The sequence below is a fragment of the Episyrphus balteatus genome, chromosome 1 (assembly GCF_945859705.1).
Source record: "Episyrphus balteatus chromosome 1, idEpiBalt1.1, whole genome shotgun sequence".
Lineage (NCBI taxonomy): Eukaryota > Metazoa > Arthropoda > Insecta > Diptera > Syrphidae > Episyrphus > Episyrphus balteatus.
In genome coordinates this window covers 124350656-124371120 of record NC_079134.1, presented here as the reverse complement: position 1 = coordinate 124371120, position 20465 = coordinate 124350656, and the positions used below count along the sequence as shown (strand labels likewise).

Genomic DNA, 20465 nt, shown 5'->3' with positions numbered 1-20465 from the left:
TAAATCAAATTGCACTTTTCGCGGGACAAATTTTTTTCATGGAACGTATATAGGTGAATGTCCTTATCGTAAAAGTGAATTTTTTGGGATGATAAGATATCGGGAACAGCCGCCATCTTGGAAAAGAGTTCAGTGCCGTTTTTATTTTATAACTCCATTTTTACTCATTTAAACCAAAAATGTCCGAGGGTAGACTTATTATCAATTAAATTATCTAAAAAATGATATACAAATGAATTCCGTGAGTTAGTTCAATTCAATTTTATAGTCGGTCAAAGTCCGGGTTCTTCTCGCAAGGTTAAGACAATATGACATTTTTTCAAATATCTGAAGAACTTTTGATTTGTTGGGGATTTTCTTAAAGTATGAATTATAGCACTTTGAATTATCTATGAAATTTGCCCTTTATCGTTACTGTAACCAACATAATGTATAAGCCATCTAACGTCGAAGTTCACATTCTACTATCCAAAAGTGAGAAAATAACAAGTTTTCTTCTATTAGACCGAGCAAATTTTTGAAGTGGAGGTATAACCAAAATATAAGTAAACAGTTTTTTAACTATATTCGTCTAAATATTGAATTCAAAGTTTGAAATCTTTAATGTTAACCTTTATATGGTTTTCGAGGTTTTAAATGAAGTGAATTTTCCAATTAATGTGAATAAGCTCAAGTGACACTATTTAAAATTCTAAATATAAGAACTGATGCCCTGTCATTTTTCCTAAACATGAACACCTCAATCTCAGCATTACGATAAGTATAACTCAAGATATGAGGTGTGTAAGCTGTTATGTTTTCGAGACTATTGTGTTTAATTTTTGATTGTTTATTTGATCTATTGAAATCCCAAATATGTTCAGTTAAAAAATCGTATATCATGACTTCGACGTTTGGTTGCCTCTACAATGTGATGGTTACAAAAACAATAAAGGTTTCATTTCATAGATAATTAAAAGTGCTATAATTCATTCTTTAAGAAAATCCCAAACAAATCAAAAGTTCTTCAGATATTTGAAAAAATGTCATATTGTCTTAACCTTGCGAGAAGAACCCGGACTTTGACCGACTATAAAATTGAATTGAACTAACTCACGGAATTCATTTGTATATCATTTTTTAGATAATTTAAATGATAATAAGTCTACCCTCGGACATTTTTGGTTTAAATGAGTAAAAATGGAGTTATAAAATAAAAACGGCACCGACCTCTTTTCCAAGATGGCGGCTGTTCCCGATATCTTATCATCCCAAAAAATTCACTTTTACGATAAGGACATTCACCTATATACGTTCCATGAAAAAAATTTGTCCCGCGAAAAGTGCAATTTGATTTACTAATTTCCCTGACCTATTTTGTTTCAAACTCATTAGACAATTTTTTTCGTTTTTCAAGAGAAACTTTTCGTTGGTCGCGGATTTTACAAGAATTGTTTTTCAGGCCATTGAAAACAGTAAAAGAGTTGGTATTAAATGTTCTTCTATGCAATAGACCAAAGCTAATGGCTCTCCGTCCATCCATTCGACCCGAATTTATAAAAATGCACATACACAAAATTGCACAAAAGGCCATAAGGATGCAAATAAATTTTTTTGTTTGTCATATTTAGTTTATATTAAATCAATCCCTCGAAGTATGTTTACTTTAAAAGTCTAAAAGTTACCAATTAATACGATTTTATCGAGTTTTAAAAACTTGCTTTTAACTAAAAAAGTCAAAAATTTAGAAAAAGTGCTAATTTTTGAATAGGTACATTTAAGTTGTTTCTTGACAAAAAAAATTAAAAATTGCATATTATCAAAGGATTTTACCTCTACTTTATTTCATTAGTACAAAGTTTGGACGTCCCGGCTACATACACAAAATGCCGCTTGATTTAGTAAAAAAAAATAAAATTGTCAATTTTTTAACTTTTTTTTCTTTGATTTTAGGTTAGAATTTTAGACAAAAATAATTTTTAAAATTTTTTAACCATCTTAACTTGAAAGAAAATTTAATTTGCTATGAAAAGTGTCTTTGAACCATTTCAAAGTCAGGCTTGGTTTTCGAGTTAAATCAAAAAAACTGAAAACCGACCAGTGTTGCCGTTTTCTCAGAAATGCACCAATGGATTTAGTAGCACTTTTGGCTGGAGTATTCTTGTATGCCAAGGAATCATAATCGCCAATAAAAACTCTTGAACGAATTTGTTCCATCCAAAAGGGTCTATTCAATAGACTATTAGGGGCGGTTTTATCTTTTACAAAAACAAAAACATACCAAGTCCTTCCTTGTGAGTTTTCTTAAACTAATTTCTGAAAAAATTAAGGCCACCGTAATCAATATCCTGATAAAGAAAGTAGTTTTCCTATTTTTCAATTTTCTCAAAAACTAGAAGGCATAGAAACATATGGTTTTCAGTATTTGATAAAGAATTTATTGAGGTAGTTTACTTTATCAATTTATCCCGTAATGAAAACCCAAAATCTTGACAAAAATAGTATTCAATGTATATTTTTAAACTTCTTTTTCACAATTGTTGACTTTGAAATCGATTATTTCGAAAATAACTGTTTAAAATAACTTGGTTTAAAAACTTTAATTAAGTGTACAATTCTAGCTTTTGAAAAAGGTATCATTCATAACTGTAAGTGTTGCCATTGTTTTTTAATAATTTTTTGTTTGATTTTTTAGGAAAACTGCCCCTCCCGCCTTAAGGGGGGGACATAGACCCTCCCTCCCAAAACCAAAAATGATTGTATTGAATACCTCTACTAAAACCCGTTTTCAATTCTTGGCGCCTAAGCTATCGTACTCGAGCCTTGCGTTGATATGAATTTTTCTCGAAAAAAAAACACGTTTAAGGGGGGTATCTCGAAAAAGGAAGCTAATCCGATTTTGGTAAAAAGGGATTATTATTGCTGAGGCCTTCAGGAACAAAGCCTCATCTTTAGTTGTTGTCGTCATTTTAGGTCAACCTTAAACTTGTTCAGGCTCACTGTGAGATGGGTTTAGATTGGCCATGTCAGGTTTTCAAAATTTTTGATTCAACTTAAATATTTTGGTTTTCTTTTTTCACTTTGTGTATATTTTACAAAAGCTGATGAAATCAAATATTTTTTTATTATTATCTTTGGTTGTATTTTTTTTTTGTTCCCCAATTGGAAAGCTTCCAATTAGAAAAGTAATATGACAATCGATTTTTTTTTTTCTTTTGTGTCTGTTTTTTTTTGTATAAACATTAATATATATTTTTTCGCTTTTAGAATCTCTTAATTTTATTAGGTTTTGTGTCATTATTTTCAACTTTTCTACTTAATTCTCCTTGAGATCTAATTTATAATATATTTTTTTCCAACACAGTTTTTTTTTTTTTGTTTAATATTAACTAAACATAAATTTCCCTCCATAAATCAATTAAGACTTAGTTATCATCTGTTCTTAAATTTCATACATATGTTAAACAATTTTTTAGATACGGATCGAATTATCTAACAGACACTGAAATAAACAGTGTTTTTACTTAACTCAAATTTTTTTTAAATTAAATCTCTTGATCATACTTACAGCTTCCTAGATAAAATTCATGCTTCTAGAAATAAAATTTATTCTTTTTCAAATGAATTAAACACTCTTGAAAATATAAATATATATAATTAATCTAAAGATAGGTATAGAAGGTATTATTTAAGGTAATAATACGTTTAACAGTGTAAACGTGAGAACTAGCGTAAATGAATGACCATGAACTTATAAAAGCACCTATTGCAAATCGAAATGCGTTTAGTTTGTTATAATTTGTTTCTAATTAGTTGCGACAGTTTTATTTTTGTTGCTCTTTTATTTTTGGTCTTTGGGGATACGCTAAACTCTAAGTTTATATAAAGTTACTGAAGCATTCCTTTTTAATAGAATTAAAATTAGGTTTATATTTAACATCTTTGTTAAAGATAGTAAACAATTATTTTGATTTGACAGCTTCTTTAATATTTTGTCAAACTTTCTCAAGTGGGCAACTTAAAATCGACTTCTTGAATTTGATATTTTCTTACGCATTTTGTTAAAACAATATCTCAAAATATTTTTGAAAAATTTAAATTTTTATAAAAATAATAAAATAATGAAATTTTGTACGTCTTTTTATTTAAATGGCTGTATCTCATAATTTAATGGATACAAATTAGTAAAACTTGGTTCATGTAAACACAAAACGATAACGATTTTTTTTAACGACAAATTGATTTTGCAATAAAAAATTTAAATTTTAACTAACTCCTCGGTTAGGTAGGACAAATTTTTTTTTATTTTTGATTCAAAATGTCATAAGCTTTCATTATCTGAAAGAAAATATAAGTCAACAAAGTTTTGATGCAGTTTTGAAAAGGGTTTTTTTTTTGTAGAAATATCAGTTTGCGTATTGTTTGGTTTTGTGGGGCGTCCGCCATTTTAAAAAATGAGTTAGTCTCAATATTTCAAAAACGACTTGTCGCAGACTTTTCTGATAGGAAATATAATTACATTTTTTTTTCTCTAATACATTTTTTTCTTATTTTCAAAGTTACAGCACAGCATTTTTTTTTTTTTAAGTAGGTGATAACTGAAAATTAGATACTTTGCGGTGCTCTAACTCTGAAAGCTTAACTCCTATAGGAAAATGTTGCATAAAAGAAATAAAGATAGTTGTATTTCCAGTCCAAAAAGTACTTGCAAATTTTCTATGCGTCAAGTAGTTCCCGATAAAAAATTTTGTACCGTTATTAACGGTAACTGCCATAAAACGTCTTTTTTGATTTATGAACCAACCGAAATGTTTATACAAAAACGATAAAATAATCGTTATATAAAATTTTTGGATTTTTAAAAAAATATTTCAATTTTTTGAAAATGGATTGATACCTTTTTTTTTGAAACATTTAAAAATAAAACATTTTTAACTGAACATTTATTTAAAAAAATAATTTTTTTCTTTCTAAAAATGTATTTTTTGTGTAAAATTTATTTAAAACTGTGTTTAGTTAATTATAAAACAGATTATACATAAATTTATAGATCTTTTAAAAATATTGTTTGCGAAATCATTTAAAAATTTAAATTTGATTTTATATAATTTAAACAACTTTTAATTTCTTTCATTTAGATGCCAGAAGTTGTGTTACCTGTGATAAAGTATTGTCTGAGCTCGAAAAAATTGACGATGACACTGATTCGTTTGGTGTGGATTTTGTGAAAATTAACGATAAACGACTAGCAAAACAATATGGAATTAAGAATTTCCCAGCACTCACGTATTTCCGGTAAGTTAAAAAAAAAACAGGACATCCTTCGATCATCGATCTAAAACTATATCAAAAACTGTAAATCATCTTCATACCAGTGAAAAGGAACCAATTATCTACGATGGCGATCTCATGGACGAAGAAGGCGTCCTCGATTTCCTTACATCCCTCGAAGCCATGGACCTGCCCGATCGCATTGAAGAAGTCAACGCAAAGATTTTGCTCAAAATCATCGAGGACACAGATTTCGTAGCTGTTCTTTTCTGTAAGTTTAAACGTTGCTTTTTTTTCGTGTTGCTTAGGGTTTCTTGTTTTATGTTTTTAGTTTTTTTTTCAAAAATTAATGTAAATAGAATATAAATAATAATTAATGCAGTTGCAGTTGAAGAACAATTCGACAACTAAACTTCATTTGGGATATATTCATACCAAAACAAATAAACAAAACAAAAAAAATATCACAATTTAGTCGTAGATATCATTGTTAGTAACATTACTTATAATATAGTTAGTTTTTTTTTTCTTAGTGTTGTAGGTAATTCAAGGTAAACTAATGAAAGTAGATTTAGATGTTTTTTTTTTTTCTTTAACATTAATAAATCGCTATAAAATAAAATTTAATAAAAACAAAAAAACGTATACAAATTTACGCTGCTCAGACTGAACACTCGGTTTTTATTCGAGCAGTCTAAATATATGAGTAGAAACAGCTGCGTTTACAATTTTAGTTCAGTAAATAACAAAAAAAAAAAAATAAAAAAAAAAAAAAGTAAAAATATAAAATAGATTCGAATTACTATTTTGTGACTAACATCATTGTGGAGGAAAACGTAAATTATGTCTTAAAAAGGAGGCTTCTACAATATTTTAATTTGTTAAATTGACTGCAGGTCCTGATCATGCGACATGTCCTCCAAGGGTAATGGGTAAGTTTTGGCTTTAAATGTTGAATGCCTATATCAAAATATGTTTGAAGGACCCGCAACCTTCCTCCACCTCCATGTGTTTTATTTTATATGATTTGTTTTTTTTATTATCCTATTTTTTGTTTGTGTAGTTTAAGTGAATGATTTAATATGTTTGACTAATTTTTATGAAAATCTACATTCAATTGTATGTAGAAATTTAGTAAAAAAAAAATTCTATAAATAACACTGGGCAACAAGGGTTTTGTTTTACTAAGTATGATGAATTTTTCAGAAGGTTTTTGAAGTGCTGAACTCGAAAACAAAAATGTTCCGTTATAAAATCTCAATAATCGATTTTTGCTACTTTTTAAGCATTTCTCTAGCTTACAGTGATTATGTTTCAGAAATAAAACAATAGTTTTGTACTGGTATCGGGTGTATTGAATTCGAATCCTAAATCAGAATTTTTCTAACACCTTGCGTTTTCGAGATATTTCCGTTAAAAGATCTCAATAATCGATTTATTGCTAGGTACTTTTTAAGCTACAGTGGCTTTAAGCTTACAGTGGTTTTGTTTCATCAACAAAACAATATTTTTCCAGGTATAGGTTTCGGGTGTGTTGAGCTCGAATCCAAAAACAGAATTTCTCAATAATCGATTTTTGGGAACTTATTAAGTTCCATTGCACAGTGGTTCCGTAGTAGGCCATAGGCCGAAATATCGATGTCAATATAATGACGTCATTTTTCGTTATATTTGTTATAAAAAGCCTATTCTTTAAGATAGCATAACAGACATTTTGAGAAAATAACGGAACTTTTCATATCGACCATGAAAAGTTGTCGAAAAAAGTCTGATTTCAATGCTTTATTTTTGGTCCCGAATTAACTTAAACTTTTAAGTGTATTTTTCGGTTAAAATTATTTTTAAAGTTTTTTTTTTGTTATGGAACTTAAAGTTGAAGGTATGTACTTTATTTAAAGAGTTTACAATTCTATTTTATTTAAAATTTTCAATAAAAAACAGACTAGAAAAGGACAGGTTCAAATTCCATACTTTTGTTTTTCTTCTCACTTTACCGAAACTTTTAACTATGTTGTCATCAATATAAATACATGATTCATATACATAAATTTTCTCTAGCACGTGTAGTTTCTTAAACAATTGAATCTATCTGCGAATAAGTGCGACGGGCTACGACTGACTCTTTCACACTCATTGTTTCAATTTTACCCATATTTCTCATATTTAAAACATTTTTAAGTTTTTATGTTTTCCTTAAGTTTTTGCACATATTTTTATAAAAATATATGATATTAAGCAAGCTTTAAATCTGAAATGTAACATAAAAATTATGACTGAAATTGAAAAAAAAAAAACCAAATAAATAATTTTAAAAAATAACTTATCATTTGTTTGTATATAGATTCAAGGCTTCTTTTTACATTTTGTTATTAAATATATACAAGATTTCTTTATAAAACAATTGTTTTTAAATTAATTCATTTTTTATTGCTAAAAAAATATATTCTCACACATATTCAAGTATATTTTGTTGCTATCCTAACCATAATCCCCTATGGCCGCCCTTCTTAGAAACCGGTACCACTGTGCATTGGTTTTCAGCGTACAGTATGGTCTTCTTTCAGAAACAAAACAATATTTTTTTTAAGGTTTTGAGTGTGCTGAACTCAAATCGGAAATCAGAATTTTCCTATCAGCTCGCGTTGTCAAGATATTCCTGTTATAAAATCTCAATAATCGATTATTTGCTACTTTTTAAGTATTTCCCTAGTACCTACATATATCATCCAAACTAAAGCAGCTAAAAAAAAAAATTGGGAATATTTGAAATGAGCGATGACAAAACAGTAAAAAAAAAGGTTAAAAAACTTCACAAAACAAAAAAAAAAGGTCAATTTTGTTGACCAGTGTATACATTTATTAATCAGTGTATATTAATACATATTTCAACTTCCTAACTTGTACTCAGTATTCAAAATAAAAAAAAAGATTATTTACCTCTTTTTTTTCACTTTTCATAAATTTTCTGAGATCTAGCTCTAGAAAATAAGATTGATCTCAAGAAAATGTTGTGAAAAGTGAGAAAAAAGCTTAAGTTCATCTTTTAAAAATTTGTTTTAACTACTTTCCATATTAATCTTACCAAAACACAGATCATGTAACCTTGTTAATTGGACCGTTTAAGTATATACATATTTGAAATAAAATTTAAAGTACTAAGTTCTCTCAAAAAAATAAGAAACATTACTGGGAGACAGACACAATCCCGAAATTTTGAATCCAGAAAACCCACAATCCCGAAAATCCAGAATCCAAAAAAACCAAAATCCAAAAACCAGAAACGCCAAAATCCCTAAAATAAAACAAAAAAAGTAAAAAAACTCTTCAAAATTGTCTGTTCACTGAAACTTTAACTATCCCATTCCCATTTGGGGTTCTGGGTTTTCAGGATTCTGAGTTTTCGGGATTTTGGGTTCTCCGGATTTTGGATTTTCCTGATTCTGGATTTTCATGATTCTGAATGTTCGGAATTCTGAGTTTTCGGAATTTTGGGTTTTAGGGATTTCAATTTCCGGAGTTTTGACCCCCATCCAACATTACTATACCTACAAAAATACAAACACAAATTACCTATTTATTTATTTATTTTTTTTTTTTTTTCAATAAGTTAACAATTTTTAAGTTGGTATCTATATTAAATATTGTTTCTTATCCATTATATTTCACAACCTGAAACCAATAATTTCCTCAAAAATGTGACAAGTGAACCCTAAGGGCTAGTGACAACGAATAACAAACCTAGTCAATAACAAAGCTATAGGTCGTTTCAAATCAAAAGTCCCATGGAAAATTGAGCAAAAATAAAAAAAACTCATTCGCTTACTGGAAGGAAGCATTTATGAGGCAGCTGAACTTTTTCTAAAATTACGATAAAATAATGAAGAACAGTTCTTGATATCCCGCTTTTAATTAATGGATCCGTCTGTGAGATTCACTGGATTAGCCTCAGAAAGCGGAGGCAAGTCTCCCGGGCTTGCATCACTCCATATCCACGGACAATACAAAAAAACATACAATTATTTAATTATTTATCATTTGAAGGCAGTTGGGATAACTTTGACGAAGATATTGTTATAGGACTAGGTGAAGATGGACCAGAAATGTCAAGTTTATATGATAGCAATTCATAACTTTAAATTGTATTCACATCTTTTCATTTGTATAATTGGGCAGTAAATATCTTATTTTTATTTTTCAATTATTTTGGAGTCGTCACCATAGAAATAATTAATAAACAAATTCAGATTTTTCGTTTGTTTATTTTTTTCTCTAGCATTTCTTTCATTAAAACAAGCATGATTTGTTGTAATTTTTGAGTTGATTTGTCGCAATGAGCCAATAAAATTGAGTTTTTTGTTTATTTGTTCTCAATTTTATTGGAAGGGAGAAAATAAACTCTGAGTCAGGACTTTTGATTTGAAACGACCTATAGTACAATTATTTCGCAATTTTTTTATTTTTTTATGAATTTTGTTTTTTCTAGTCGTGTTTTTTCTATTACTCAGTAGCTACTCATTTTTGATTTTATTCGCAAAACAATAATAAAAATTACACAAGTAAGTATTTGTTTTGATTGTTTTTCGAATAAAATAAAAAAATGAGTAGCTACTGAGTTGTATAAAAAACACGCCTTCTATAGAACGTAGACAGGAAGTCTGGCCTGAGTAACAATAATTTATACTGAACGGAAATTATTGTCATACGTCATACCCAGTAAATTGTGAAACATATGTCGTTTTCGATTGGCTCTCCGGAAGCGTCCGGAATCATTCAGAAGACTTCTGAAACCGTTTTATTGGCAAGAAAATGACAGCCAGAACGCTTCTCAGAAGAGAAATTCTCTTCTCGATTTCAAATCAGAATCAAATCAAGAAGCACTAATACATGAATACTCACACGTCAAAGATACACTCAATCATTGTTTTTTATTATTTTTCATTCAAATTTTTTGCGTTTTCTGAAATTAATTGTTTTATTTATTTTCAAACAAATAAATTAAGCTTTTAAAATATTTTGCAAAACGAATTCCCGATTAATTTGTTGAATATTAGGTACTATTTTCTTCACATATTAATTATTTTTCAAGTCGTATGCCATATTTGACATTTTAAATTTCACAGAAAAACAAACACAAAAAAAATAGAATTGAGTGGAAGCGATTCAAACTGTTTTATTGGATTTCAGAATGAGTGAATCCTTGAGTGATTCCAATCGAAAACGACAATAGTTTTCAATTAATTTCCATTGACAGTTTTATTTTTCAACACAATCAACCAAATAACAATTTTTCCAATAAGTATCTAAAAAAAATTCTGATAAAGCAGCTGTCAGAAATTCTTTTTCATGTTTCCAAATTTGTCAACGATAAATGAGTTTTTGTTCAATAAACCAAAAACTGTATTGAAATTAATAGCTCTTTCGCAAAACTTTGACAGCTATCAGCATTTTTTTTTGAATAGCTTAAAAAAGTAATTAAACAAAATCCGCCATTGTTGAATAAAAAGTGTACTGATGAAACAGCAAACTTCACACGTTTTATCTTCCGTCCTTTGATCTTCTTTAACTTGACACAATTCAAATAAACATTTCAATTCTTGAACAAATAGAAAAGATAGATTAAAAAAAAACTCCCAAACATCGATGAATCATAATAAAAACTGTGTAATAATTATTAATAAAATAATGTCATGATCAAAATATCTTTAAAATGGAACAAAAAAAATATAACATACATAAATTCCAACCCTGTGCGTTATTCACCTTGGAGTTTTTGATTTATTATCTATGAATGGATGCTGTTTAAAAATATTGGAGAAGAAAATTTTCAATTTTTTTCAGTTTTTCGTATGAAAAACTAAAATGAAAATTCCAATGGCAAATTGAAATATAAAATGAAAATATCTACGATGAGTAACTTGAAAAATATTTTTATGAATTTCCTAAATCATCCACGTGTAATAATCTTATTTGTCTATTACTATTTCTATCAGAAGATATTCTGAATTTTATAAAATGGCCAACCATTTTTGTTTAAATATTCTGATTTAACTGCATGCACTACATTAATAAATATATCTAAATTGCCTGGGCCCAGATCCAGATTTGTCCCAGTATTTTAAATTATTCATTTTATATTGTGTACTTGCAAGTATATTTCTGCCATTTTTCTTTCTTTTTTTTTTTAGTTTTTTTTTTTCGTTCCCGCTTTCCCTTTTTGTTGTATTTTATTCGCATTCAACTAAAACTGTATGATGTACATTATGTAGAAGTAGATATACATTTCTATGCGCTTTTATTTAAATAATACCTTCCACCTACAATTGCTATTTTAAAAATAGCTCTTAAAAACAAGTCGTCGTCGTCAGTCGCGCGGACAGACAAATATGTTATATTGTGTTTCAAGCATTTTTCTAATTTTTTTTTTTTATTTTTCATTAAATTTGAACAAAACATTTTGCAGCAACAAAAATCAAAAGAAGAAAACTTATTTCACAAAATTCGTATGTACACAGATATATTTTTGAAAATTTCTTGTACAAGACCGCAACAAATATATTCTTGGTAAAAATAAAATTCAATTTTGTTTATAATTTTATTTTACAAAAACCACTGTTGTCTTTAGTCTTGGGGGTTTTAAATTCGATTTTTTGAATTAGCTTTTACAAAATCCCATCAATTAATTTAAATTTTACTAAAAACAAAATAATAAAACTTACATCAAACAAGATATTTCTTTTTTTTTTTTCTTTTTTTGAAAACAATAAAAATTCCTGCCGAAACAATAATTGTCTTTTTTTTGGGCGCCATCTAAATGTGATGTCCGAGGAAGAGTGAATAAACCCAGAAAAATTAATTGCAGCATTGAACATAGGCAATTGAAAATCATTTTTATTTTATATTTTCTAAATTTATATACATCAGTAGGTATAAGTGTGTGTGTGTGTATTTGAGTGGTACACAAATGGATTGTGTGTATAAAAGATATACACTCACACACTCTCAAAGCTTCCACATGCATATAAAAATATATAATATAATAGATACTCGTCTGTTCGAATGATAGAATTAAGAACTAAATTGGCACAATTCCAATATAGAATCGAAGCGAAATAGTATTTGGCAAAAAGTTGACATATTATCGCCACCATGTGGTAACAGAAAGAAACTGTTTTTTTTTTTTACTTAAATTAAAAAAAAAAAAAACATTTTTTTATCACTTCAAGTTTAAAAAACTTTGTGGGAACATTATTCAATCTAAAATTAAAAATAAAAAAAATCCAACTGAACAAAATCTTATGATCCTAATTAAAAAAAAAATTTGGGATATAATTTTCTATAAATTATGCTTCTCGCCCATTTGGCCATGACCCCGATATTGATTTTCACTATAGCACAACTCACGTGTGTAAAAAAAAAACAACAAAATTATCTCTTATAAAATAAATGTATCTCCCTAATTTTGTATCTATTTTTTTTTTTAGAATGCTGATCTGTGAGATCAGTTGTTAGAGAATACATTTAGTTTTATTTAAAATCACTCACTCTTATAAGAAAATAAACCTAGGTATATTTTGTTATATATTTCATTTTAAAATTTTGTTTTTTTTTTATATTTGAATGATTTTTGAAAAATTAAATTGAAATTTTTTTTAACGCGATCAACTTACTAAAAAGTTTTAACTTCACACTATACTAGTTTCAATCAGAAACATTTTTCTTAATTTGTACGTAAATAAAACAGGTAACTATTATAATAGGCACCCGCAGGATTTTAACCAGGGGAGGGCAAACGAAATTTTATGGGCGATTTTATAATTCGTTGAAAATTCAACTCAGCAAGAGTAGATACAAATAGGCTTTTTGTGGCTAATCCATATGGAAAACTTATCTAGAACGAACCCATTCTTTCCATAATTTTGTCTGGAAGTCAGATTGTATTTGCATATTTTTGGGGGACAATTGCTTCATATATCTTGATAAACGAAATAACTGTACCTACTGCCGCACATTTATTTTCGTTTTTCAAAAACGAATGATCGCATTCCTTTTTTTTACAGAACCTTTATTTTATTTTTTATTTAAAAGAGTAGAGCTCACTAAACAAATCCCAATTTATTTCTCATTTGAGCAGTCATTTTTAAACTTTTGAATGCTTTTTTCTTGCTATGTCAATTTCTTTTTTTTTTTTTTAATTTCCCACTATTAAATAAATTCCGATTGTTTACTCATTTACAGTGTTCACTTAAGTCAATGGTTAAAAAATATTACTTCTGACGCGTGTATATGAGAAGGATTACACAAACCTTTTTTTTTTGTCACGGCGGTGTTAGCAATTTTTTATGAATATGAATAGGGGTCACCGTGGCGTATGCGTATTATATTTTTAACTCTGATGAAAAAATATCATTAAATCGTAATGAAAATACTTTTTCTAACCAATTTTAAAATACTCCCGATGAGAATTAAGTAGAGTACACAAAACTTAATTTCATGCATACCCGAATAAAAATGGAATCCAGCTGAACCACAGCCACAGCAGTACTATGATCAAAAATTTCTTGTTCGCCGAACAACCAGCAAAGCACAGCCGCACCATGTTTAAAAATAACGCCGAATAATCTTTGAAGATATTTTGACTTTGACAACAAACTGCGAGTCCTTACAGACATGACTAGGTGGTCAAGTGGTAAAAGGGGCCAGCCCATAGAATCCGTCGCGTGAGATACGTCGAAGTTTTTAACTGACAGCCCAATAAAATACATATCTACGTTCTTATGAAAACCGACCCATAAACGACGAAGTCTAATGGATGCGACAGAAAAGGTAGACCAACTATCAAATTTTAATCCCTCAGATCAGTTGTCAGCAATAGATCAGTTCCATTTTTGTTTTTAGTGCACGTTGGTAAATGTCAGAACTGAGAACTTCTTTTCTTTTACGATTCCCTGAATATTATGTGAATTTTCATTGTTCATTACTGAGTGCTTGTTCCTATATCTAATCCAAGAACGCCATATATATTGATAAGGGACGTACATATATCCACTCTCAGTGAGTGACGCGGGCTTCACAAACAGTCTTCAAATAAAAATGAAATATACAAGTAACTCATAGAAGTTAGCGAAACCAGTATAAGTGAGAGGTCCATTTCGTGCACTTTATTCTATTAAAAAAGAACAAAAATAGTTAAAAATTGTTTACATCAGAACTTCTTTCGCACGCATTTAGCGAAAAAAACATCGAACAGATCTAGGAATTTTAAGGGAGCTGTCAAAAATCAATACGTCATGCAACATATTCTATGAGTCACCAATTTCTATCCTATTCGTCAACTTCAATATTTTGATTCACGCAACGCATGCAACGGATTCTATGGGTTGACCCTTAAGGTGTTGGATTGCTAGTTCAATGTGCTCTGCACACGTGGGTTCGAATCTTATTTTCATCGGATATTTTTTTTTCTATTTACACAGACTGTTCCTGTTAAAATTTCATTGCTAGATATAATTGAATCATTTATTTGCAAAACATGATAAGTCCACTTTTTTTCAAAATTCGTTTTTTTGACTAAATTTGTACTCCAGGGATAACCACGTCTGTCTTTAAAATATGAAGTATCTACTCCATCTAAATCCGATTTTACAGCTACGCGAAATATTTTTTTAGTATCAAAAACAGAATAAGTACCGGACTTATCATCTTTTGAAAATAAACAACAGTTTTTTTTTTGTGTAAATGGTATATTAGATAAATGGCTGAAAATCTTAAGTTTAAAGCTACTTTAAAGTTAAATAAGCAGTCCGGACATTGTATTTTATTCTCAAATACAATTGTTTGATAGACTGGGGTTAAAAGCAAAATTGCATATCCATTTAAAAACTAATTTCACATCCGTTTATTTTCAAAGTATGATAAGTCCAAAAGCGTTTTTATTTTTTATCTTTTGAGCTTTCGCTCCAAAAATTAAAAACGAAACGGCATTTTGTAGCTAGTCAAGAGTTCTACAGAATATATTTTTTATAAATTTTTCTACGCATATCAAAAGAAAATAGAACGTTTTTTTCTCCTCCTGAAAATTTTAAAATCATGGACTTATCATGTTTTGCAAATAAATGATTCAATTTACCTATCAAATTTTCTCATTTTATCCAGTCCAAACACTTTATCGAACTGATTTAGTAATTGGTTTTTTTTTCAAATTAGCTATTTTCCTTCATGTACGTATCAAATAGGGTAAAAGCGGGTGAGATGGCGCGGCGGGGGAGATGGCGCACTTTAAATATCTTGTACATTTATTGCTCTAAAAATATATGAAAAATATTTTAAGCTTTCTTTAAATATTTTAAATCGAAGTAGCCAGTATTCGTTTCTTTGTCTGTGATACAAAAAATTTTAAAAAAATTTCAAAGTTTTCGAATTTTTTTTTTTCGCTCTTTTTTTTGTTCCGATATTTTGTGAGTCGTTGGGATCTTATATGCTCTTGATACACCAATACATACAAGAGAGTATAAGTTATGCATTGCATGTGAAAACTGAGCTCAAGTTCTATTTGCTTTTTATGGGTGCCTACGAATAGGAATTATGCGAAAATTATGTGAGATGGCGCATTCCGTACTAGAATTTTTTACTTAAGTTTGTATGTGCCATATCACCCTCAAAATATTTTCTTAAGTAATTCAGCCAAGTTCAAATTTTCATTAAAACACACAATTTAGAATGTAGACCAGGGTCGATAATTTTTGAAACCAAAAAAAATCATAGTAGAATGAAACCCATTGGAAAAGGAGGTGAATATGATGAAAATTAAAGGAAAAATAAATTACGGGCGAGCCGAGTTCGGGAAGTGGGTGGGTTGAGTTTTTAGTGGTAAAAAATGGTATATCTCGATTTCCGGCAAAACTACAAATCCTATAGAAATAAGTTGTATGGCAAAGTTGTAGGTAATAAAAAGGTCTACAACTTTTGTATCAACAATTTTTTCACATAACCTCAAAATTTATGTGAAAAATTCAAAAAACCGAGTTTTTGGTTTTTTATTTTTATCTTTTTCAAAAACAAAAATTTTTCTACGAAATTTGGTGAAAACTTACCTTATTATGTCTCAAATACACTGTAATTTATTTGATTTAAAATATTAATTTGTTCACCTTATTTTGACTTAATACCAAAAAAACACCCTAATTTTCAATCGAAAATTCACGTGTCAAAATATCAGCTTTTTTCAAAAAGTGGGTGGGCATTTCGTTCGTTAAAATGTCTATTTTCTGATGGTGTAAAAAAAATTGTACATTAGTATACTATAGAACATGTTCTAGTAAAATTCAAAAAATGAAAAAAGCTTGAATTCGAAAAAAATTTTTATCATTGTTTACAATTTTGGCCTATTTATTCAAATTTACACTTTAATTACTCACAAAACGTAAGATTAATCAATGTTACATGAAATCTTACGTTTTTTGAGTAATTAAAGTGTAAATTTGAATAAATAGGCCAAAATTGTAAACAATGATAAAAATTTTTTTTCGAATTCAAGCTTTTTTCATTTTTTGAATTTTACTAGAACATGTTCTATATTATACTAATGTACAATTTTTTTTACACCATCAGAAAATAGACATTTTAACGAACGAAATGCCCACCGACTTTTTGAAAAAAACTGATATTTTGACACGTGAATTTTCGATTGAAAATTAGGGTGTTTTTTTGGTATTAAGTCAAAATAAGGTGAACAAATTAATATTTTAAATCAAATAAATTACAGTGTATTTGAGACATAATAAGGTAAGTTTTCACCAAATTTCGTAGAAAAATGTTTGTTTTTGAAAAAGATAAAAATAAGAAACCAAAAACTCGGTTTTTTGAATTTTTCACATAAATTTTGAGGTTATGTGAAAAAATTGTTGATACAAAAGTTGTAGATCTTTTTATTACCTACAACTTTGCCATACAACTTTTTTCTATAGGATTTGTAGTTTTGCCGGAAATCGAGATATACCATTTTTTACCACTAAAAACTCAACCCACCCACTTCCCGAACTCGGCTTGCCCGTAATTTATTTTTCCTTTCATTCTTATCATATTCCCCTCCTTTTCCAATGGGTTTCATCCTACTATGATTTTTTTGTACTTTTTAATGTTTTTGAAGGCATCGGCACTGGTCTAATGAGGTAGTGTAAGTGAACTTTTTAAACGTTTGCATTGACATAATTTGTATCTATTGCTTCGTTGACATACAAAACCTTCTTTTAACTTAAAAAACAGGGCATGCCATCTCACACACCCTATAGGGGGAGATGGTTTTTTTTAAACTTTTTTGCTGTATTAATTTTATAGAACATTTTTGCATTGTTAGAAATAAGAAATGTGGTTTACTTTGAAAAATATGCCAAAAACAAAAAAGGTATGCCATCTCAACCGCTTTTACCCTATATGCAATTTACTAGAAAAACCCTGCATGTCGCATTTGCGAAGGGATATCCTCACCTACGCTTCATTTTTTGATTTTCTGTCAAATTATCACTATGTGATTGTATTTGCTGATAAAATCACTGCATGTACAAGTACCAAAAAACAAAAAAAAAGAACATTTAAACCAAAGTCGAACAATTTGAATTGAACATTAGTTAACATTATGAAAATACTGAAACTTTAAGTAGTCTTTTTAGGAAGTCTCTAGGCTCACAGGAAAAACTTTTAGATGGGACATAAGCTTATTTCTGAAATAATGCCTTGATACGAGTAAGGCAGAACTTAAGTCTTAAAAAAAAAAAAATTTTAAAAAAAAGTCTTTTTACATTAGACATTGTATATTTTTCTATGATTGGCATGTTTTCCAAATCCTATATTTTAAATTGTTGTTTTGATTGAAAACCCTTTTGAAACCTTTCAAATTTTCTCTTTTGTATATATACCAAACCTTATTTGTATATTGTATTTGTATATGTTAGTATACCTTTTGTTAAAATTCCTTTTGAAAATACACTTCCAAATAATACCTCTACATAAAACATGATACACAATCCACTTACACACTCTACTTTATAACCTGTTCCCAAAAAAAACAACAAAAAACGCATGAAATTGCAGTACACTTTCCTCCTAATTGATATAATACGCACGAACACTATTGAATGCCAAACTCCCTACCAACCACGATCCTTCAAACTTTACCTCATCAAAGCTGTTAAAGAAAAACTCAAAAATGTTCAACCAAACCTGACGAATTCTTCTCTATGTAACTAGATAAACCGGATTGCAGAAAATGCGCCAAGGCGCTACAGGAACTGGAGAACATTGACGATGAAGCCGATCAACTGGGAATTGGATTTGTCAAAATCCACGATGAAGCTCTGGCCGATGAATACAATCTAGGTGGCCTACCTGCGCTGGTTTACTATCGTCATCAAACACCAATTATCTACGAAGGTAAATTCAAGCAAACTCTATCAAAAAACAAAATCCTCAACTGAATGGCTCTTAATCCCCAACCATATTCAATCCAGGTGAATTGTCCCGCGAAGAAGATGTCCTCGAATGGTTGGTTCAAAATAAGTCAACAGGTGACGAAGATGATGTCATCGAAGATGTAACTGCCAAAACGCTGGGAACCCTGATCAGCAACATTGACAATTTGGTTGTACTTTTCTGTACGTATTTCCTTACAAAGCCTTACAAAAATGGAAGCTTTCGAACTTTTTTTTTGAATAATCCTCACTCTTCGCAGATGATCACGGGGACGATGACTCCATGACCGTATTGGAAGAGCTAGAAAAAATTGACGACGACTGTGACAAACATGGCATTCAGTTTGTTAAAATTGATGACGCTAAGGTCGCAGCTGAATTTGGAATTGATTCGGTAACAACAAAATTTCGTCAAATGAAATGAAAAAAATGACGAAGAAAAACAAAAAAGAAGTCAAAACTAAACACACACACACCAAAATGTTGGTTTTTTGTTTTTGCAGATTCCAGCAATTGTGTACTTTGAAAAACAAATTCCAAATGTTTACGATGGAGATCTGATGGATGAAGATCAGATTCTGCACTGGTTGTTAGGACAATTAGAAAGTGACGAAATCGAAGATGTTACTGACGAAATGCTCGACAAGCTGGTCAAGGAGGGCAAAGTAATGGCAGTTCTTTTCTGTAAATATATATAATATTATTGTCAAATATGTTATTTTGACATGAATTTTTGACAACAACAACAAAACCTAACTTTTTTTTGGATAGATGACAACAATGACAAAAAGTCACAAAGAGTTCTGGAAGAACTAGAAAATATCGATGATGAATGCGATTCGCTGGGTATAACCTTCGTTAAGATCGACAATCCTGAGGAAGCTCTCGAGTATGGCATAAATAAAGTTCCTAAATTAATCTACTTTGAAAAAGGCATTCCGACCATATATGAAGGCAATTTAGAGGATGAAGAGAAGCTACTCAAATGGCTTGAAGATCAAACTAGTTCAGATCAAATTGAAGATGTTACCGATGAGATGTTAGATTTGATTGTGGAAAAAATGTCATATGTAGCGGTGTTGTTTTGTAAGTTGTTGTTTTCTTTTATCTATGAGATTATAGTTATAGAATGGATATTATGTCCCATTTAGTTAGAAATAAGTCCACATTACAGAATAAGACTTGATTTTTTACTTTACCTTAATTTTGTTTGATTCAATTTGTTCCTACTTGTTGGTAGAACTTGAAGGTTTTTTTAATACCTGTACTTAAAACACAGTTCGTCAGTTAAAAACTAAGTTAGATTTAGAAGCTTTAAAGGAAATTGCTGAACTTAAGTTGCTCCAAAATCACAGTATCCATTTTTTTTTTTTTTGCAATTTCAGACGACAAAGATCAAAAGAAATCACAAAAGATTCTTGCCGAACTGGAAAACATTGACGATGAATGCGATCAAAATGACATTGCTTTTGTCAAAATCGACGACGATAGCGAAGCCAAGGAATGGGGTATTGATGAGATTCCATCAATTGTTTTCTACGAACGTGGTATTCCGCATATTTATGAAGGCGATTTAATGAAGGAAGATGAACTTCTTGGCTGGTTGATTCATCAAAAACGTTATTCTGAAATTCCAGAAGTTACTGACGAAATGAAGGATAAACTAATTGAGACCACCGAGCATTTAGCTGTTATATTTTGTAAATAATTTTTCGTCTTTTTATTTGAAATTTCAATCACTTTTTCTAATCT

General features: G+C 29.3%; 1 protein-coding gene across 7 annotated transcripts in view; it reads left to right on the top strand.

Annotated features, from left to right (window-relative positions):
* LOC129909142 (uncharacterized) overlaps positions 1–20465 on the top strand; it is a 69444-nt gene that overhangs the window by 16995 nt on the left and 31984 nt on the right. For 4 of the 7 annotated variants that reach the window (XM_055986126.1, XM_055986152.1, XM_055986143.1 and 1 more), the window contains exons 2-10: positions 5118–5274; positions 5355–5521; positions 6147–6182; positions 18493–18675; positions 18753–18896; positions 18974–19107; positions 19217–19397; positions 19485–19799; positions 20099–20413. In XM_055986126.1, the coding sequence (XP_055842101.1) occupies positions 5118–5274; positions 5355–5521; positions 6147–6182; positions 18493–18675; positions 18753–18896; positions 18974–19107; positions 19217–19397; positions 19485–19799; positions 20099–20413 (1632 nt within the window). The remainder of the gene's footprint in view (positions 1–5117; positions 5275–5354; positions 5522–6146; positions 6183–18492; positions 18676–18752; positions 18897–18973; positions 19108–19216; positions 19398–19484; positions 19800–20098; positions 20414–20465) is intronic. The other 3 variants (XM_055986134.1, XM_055986178.1, XM_055986170.1) reach the window with 2 other exon arrangements.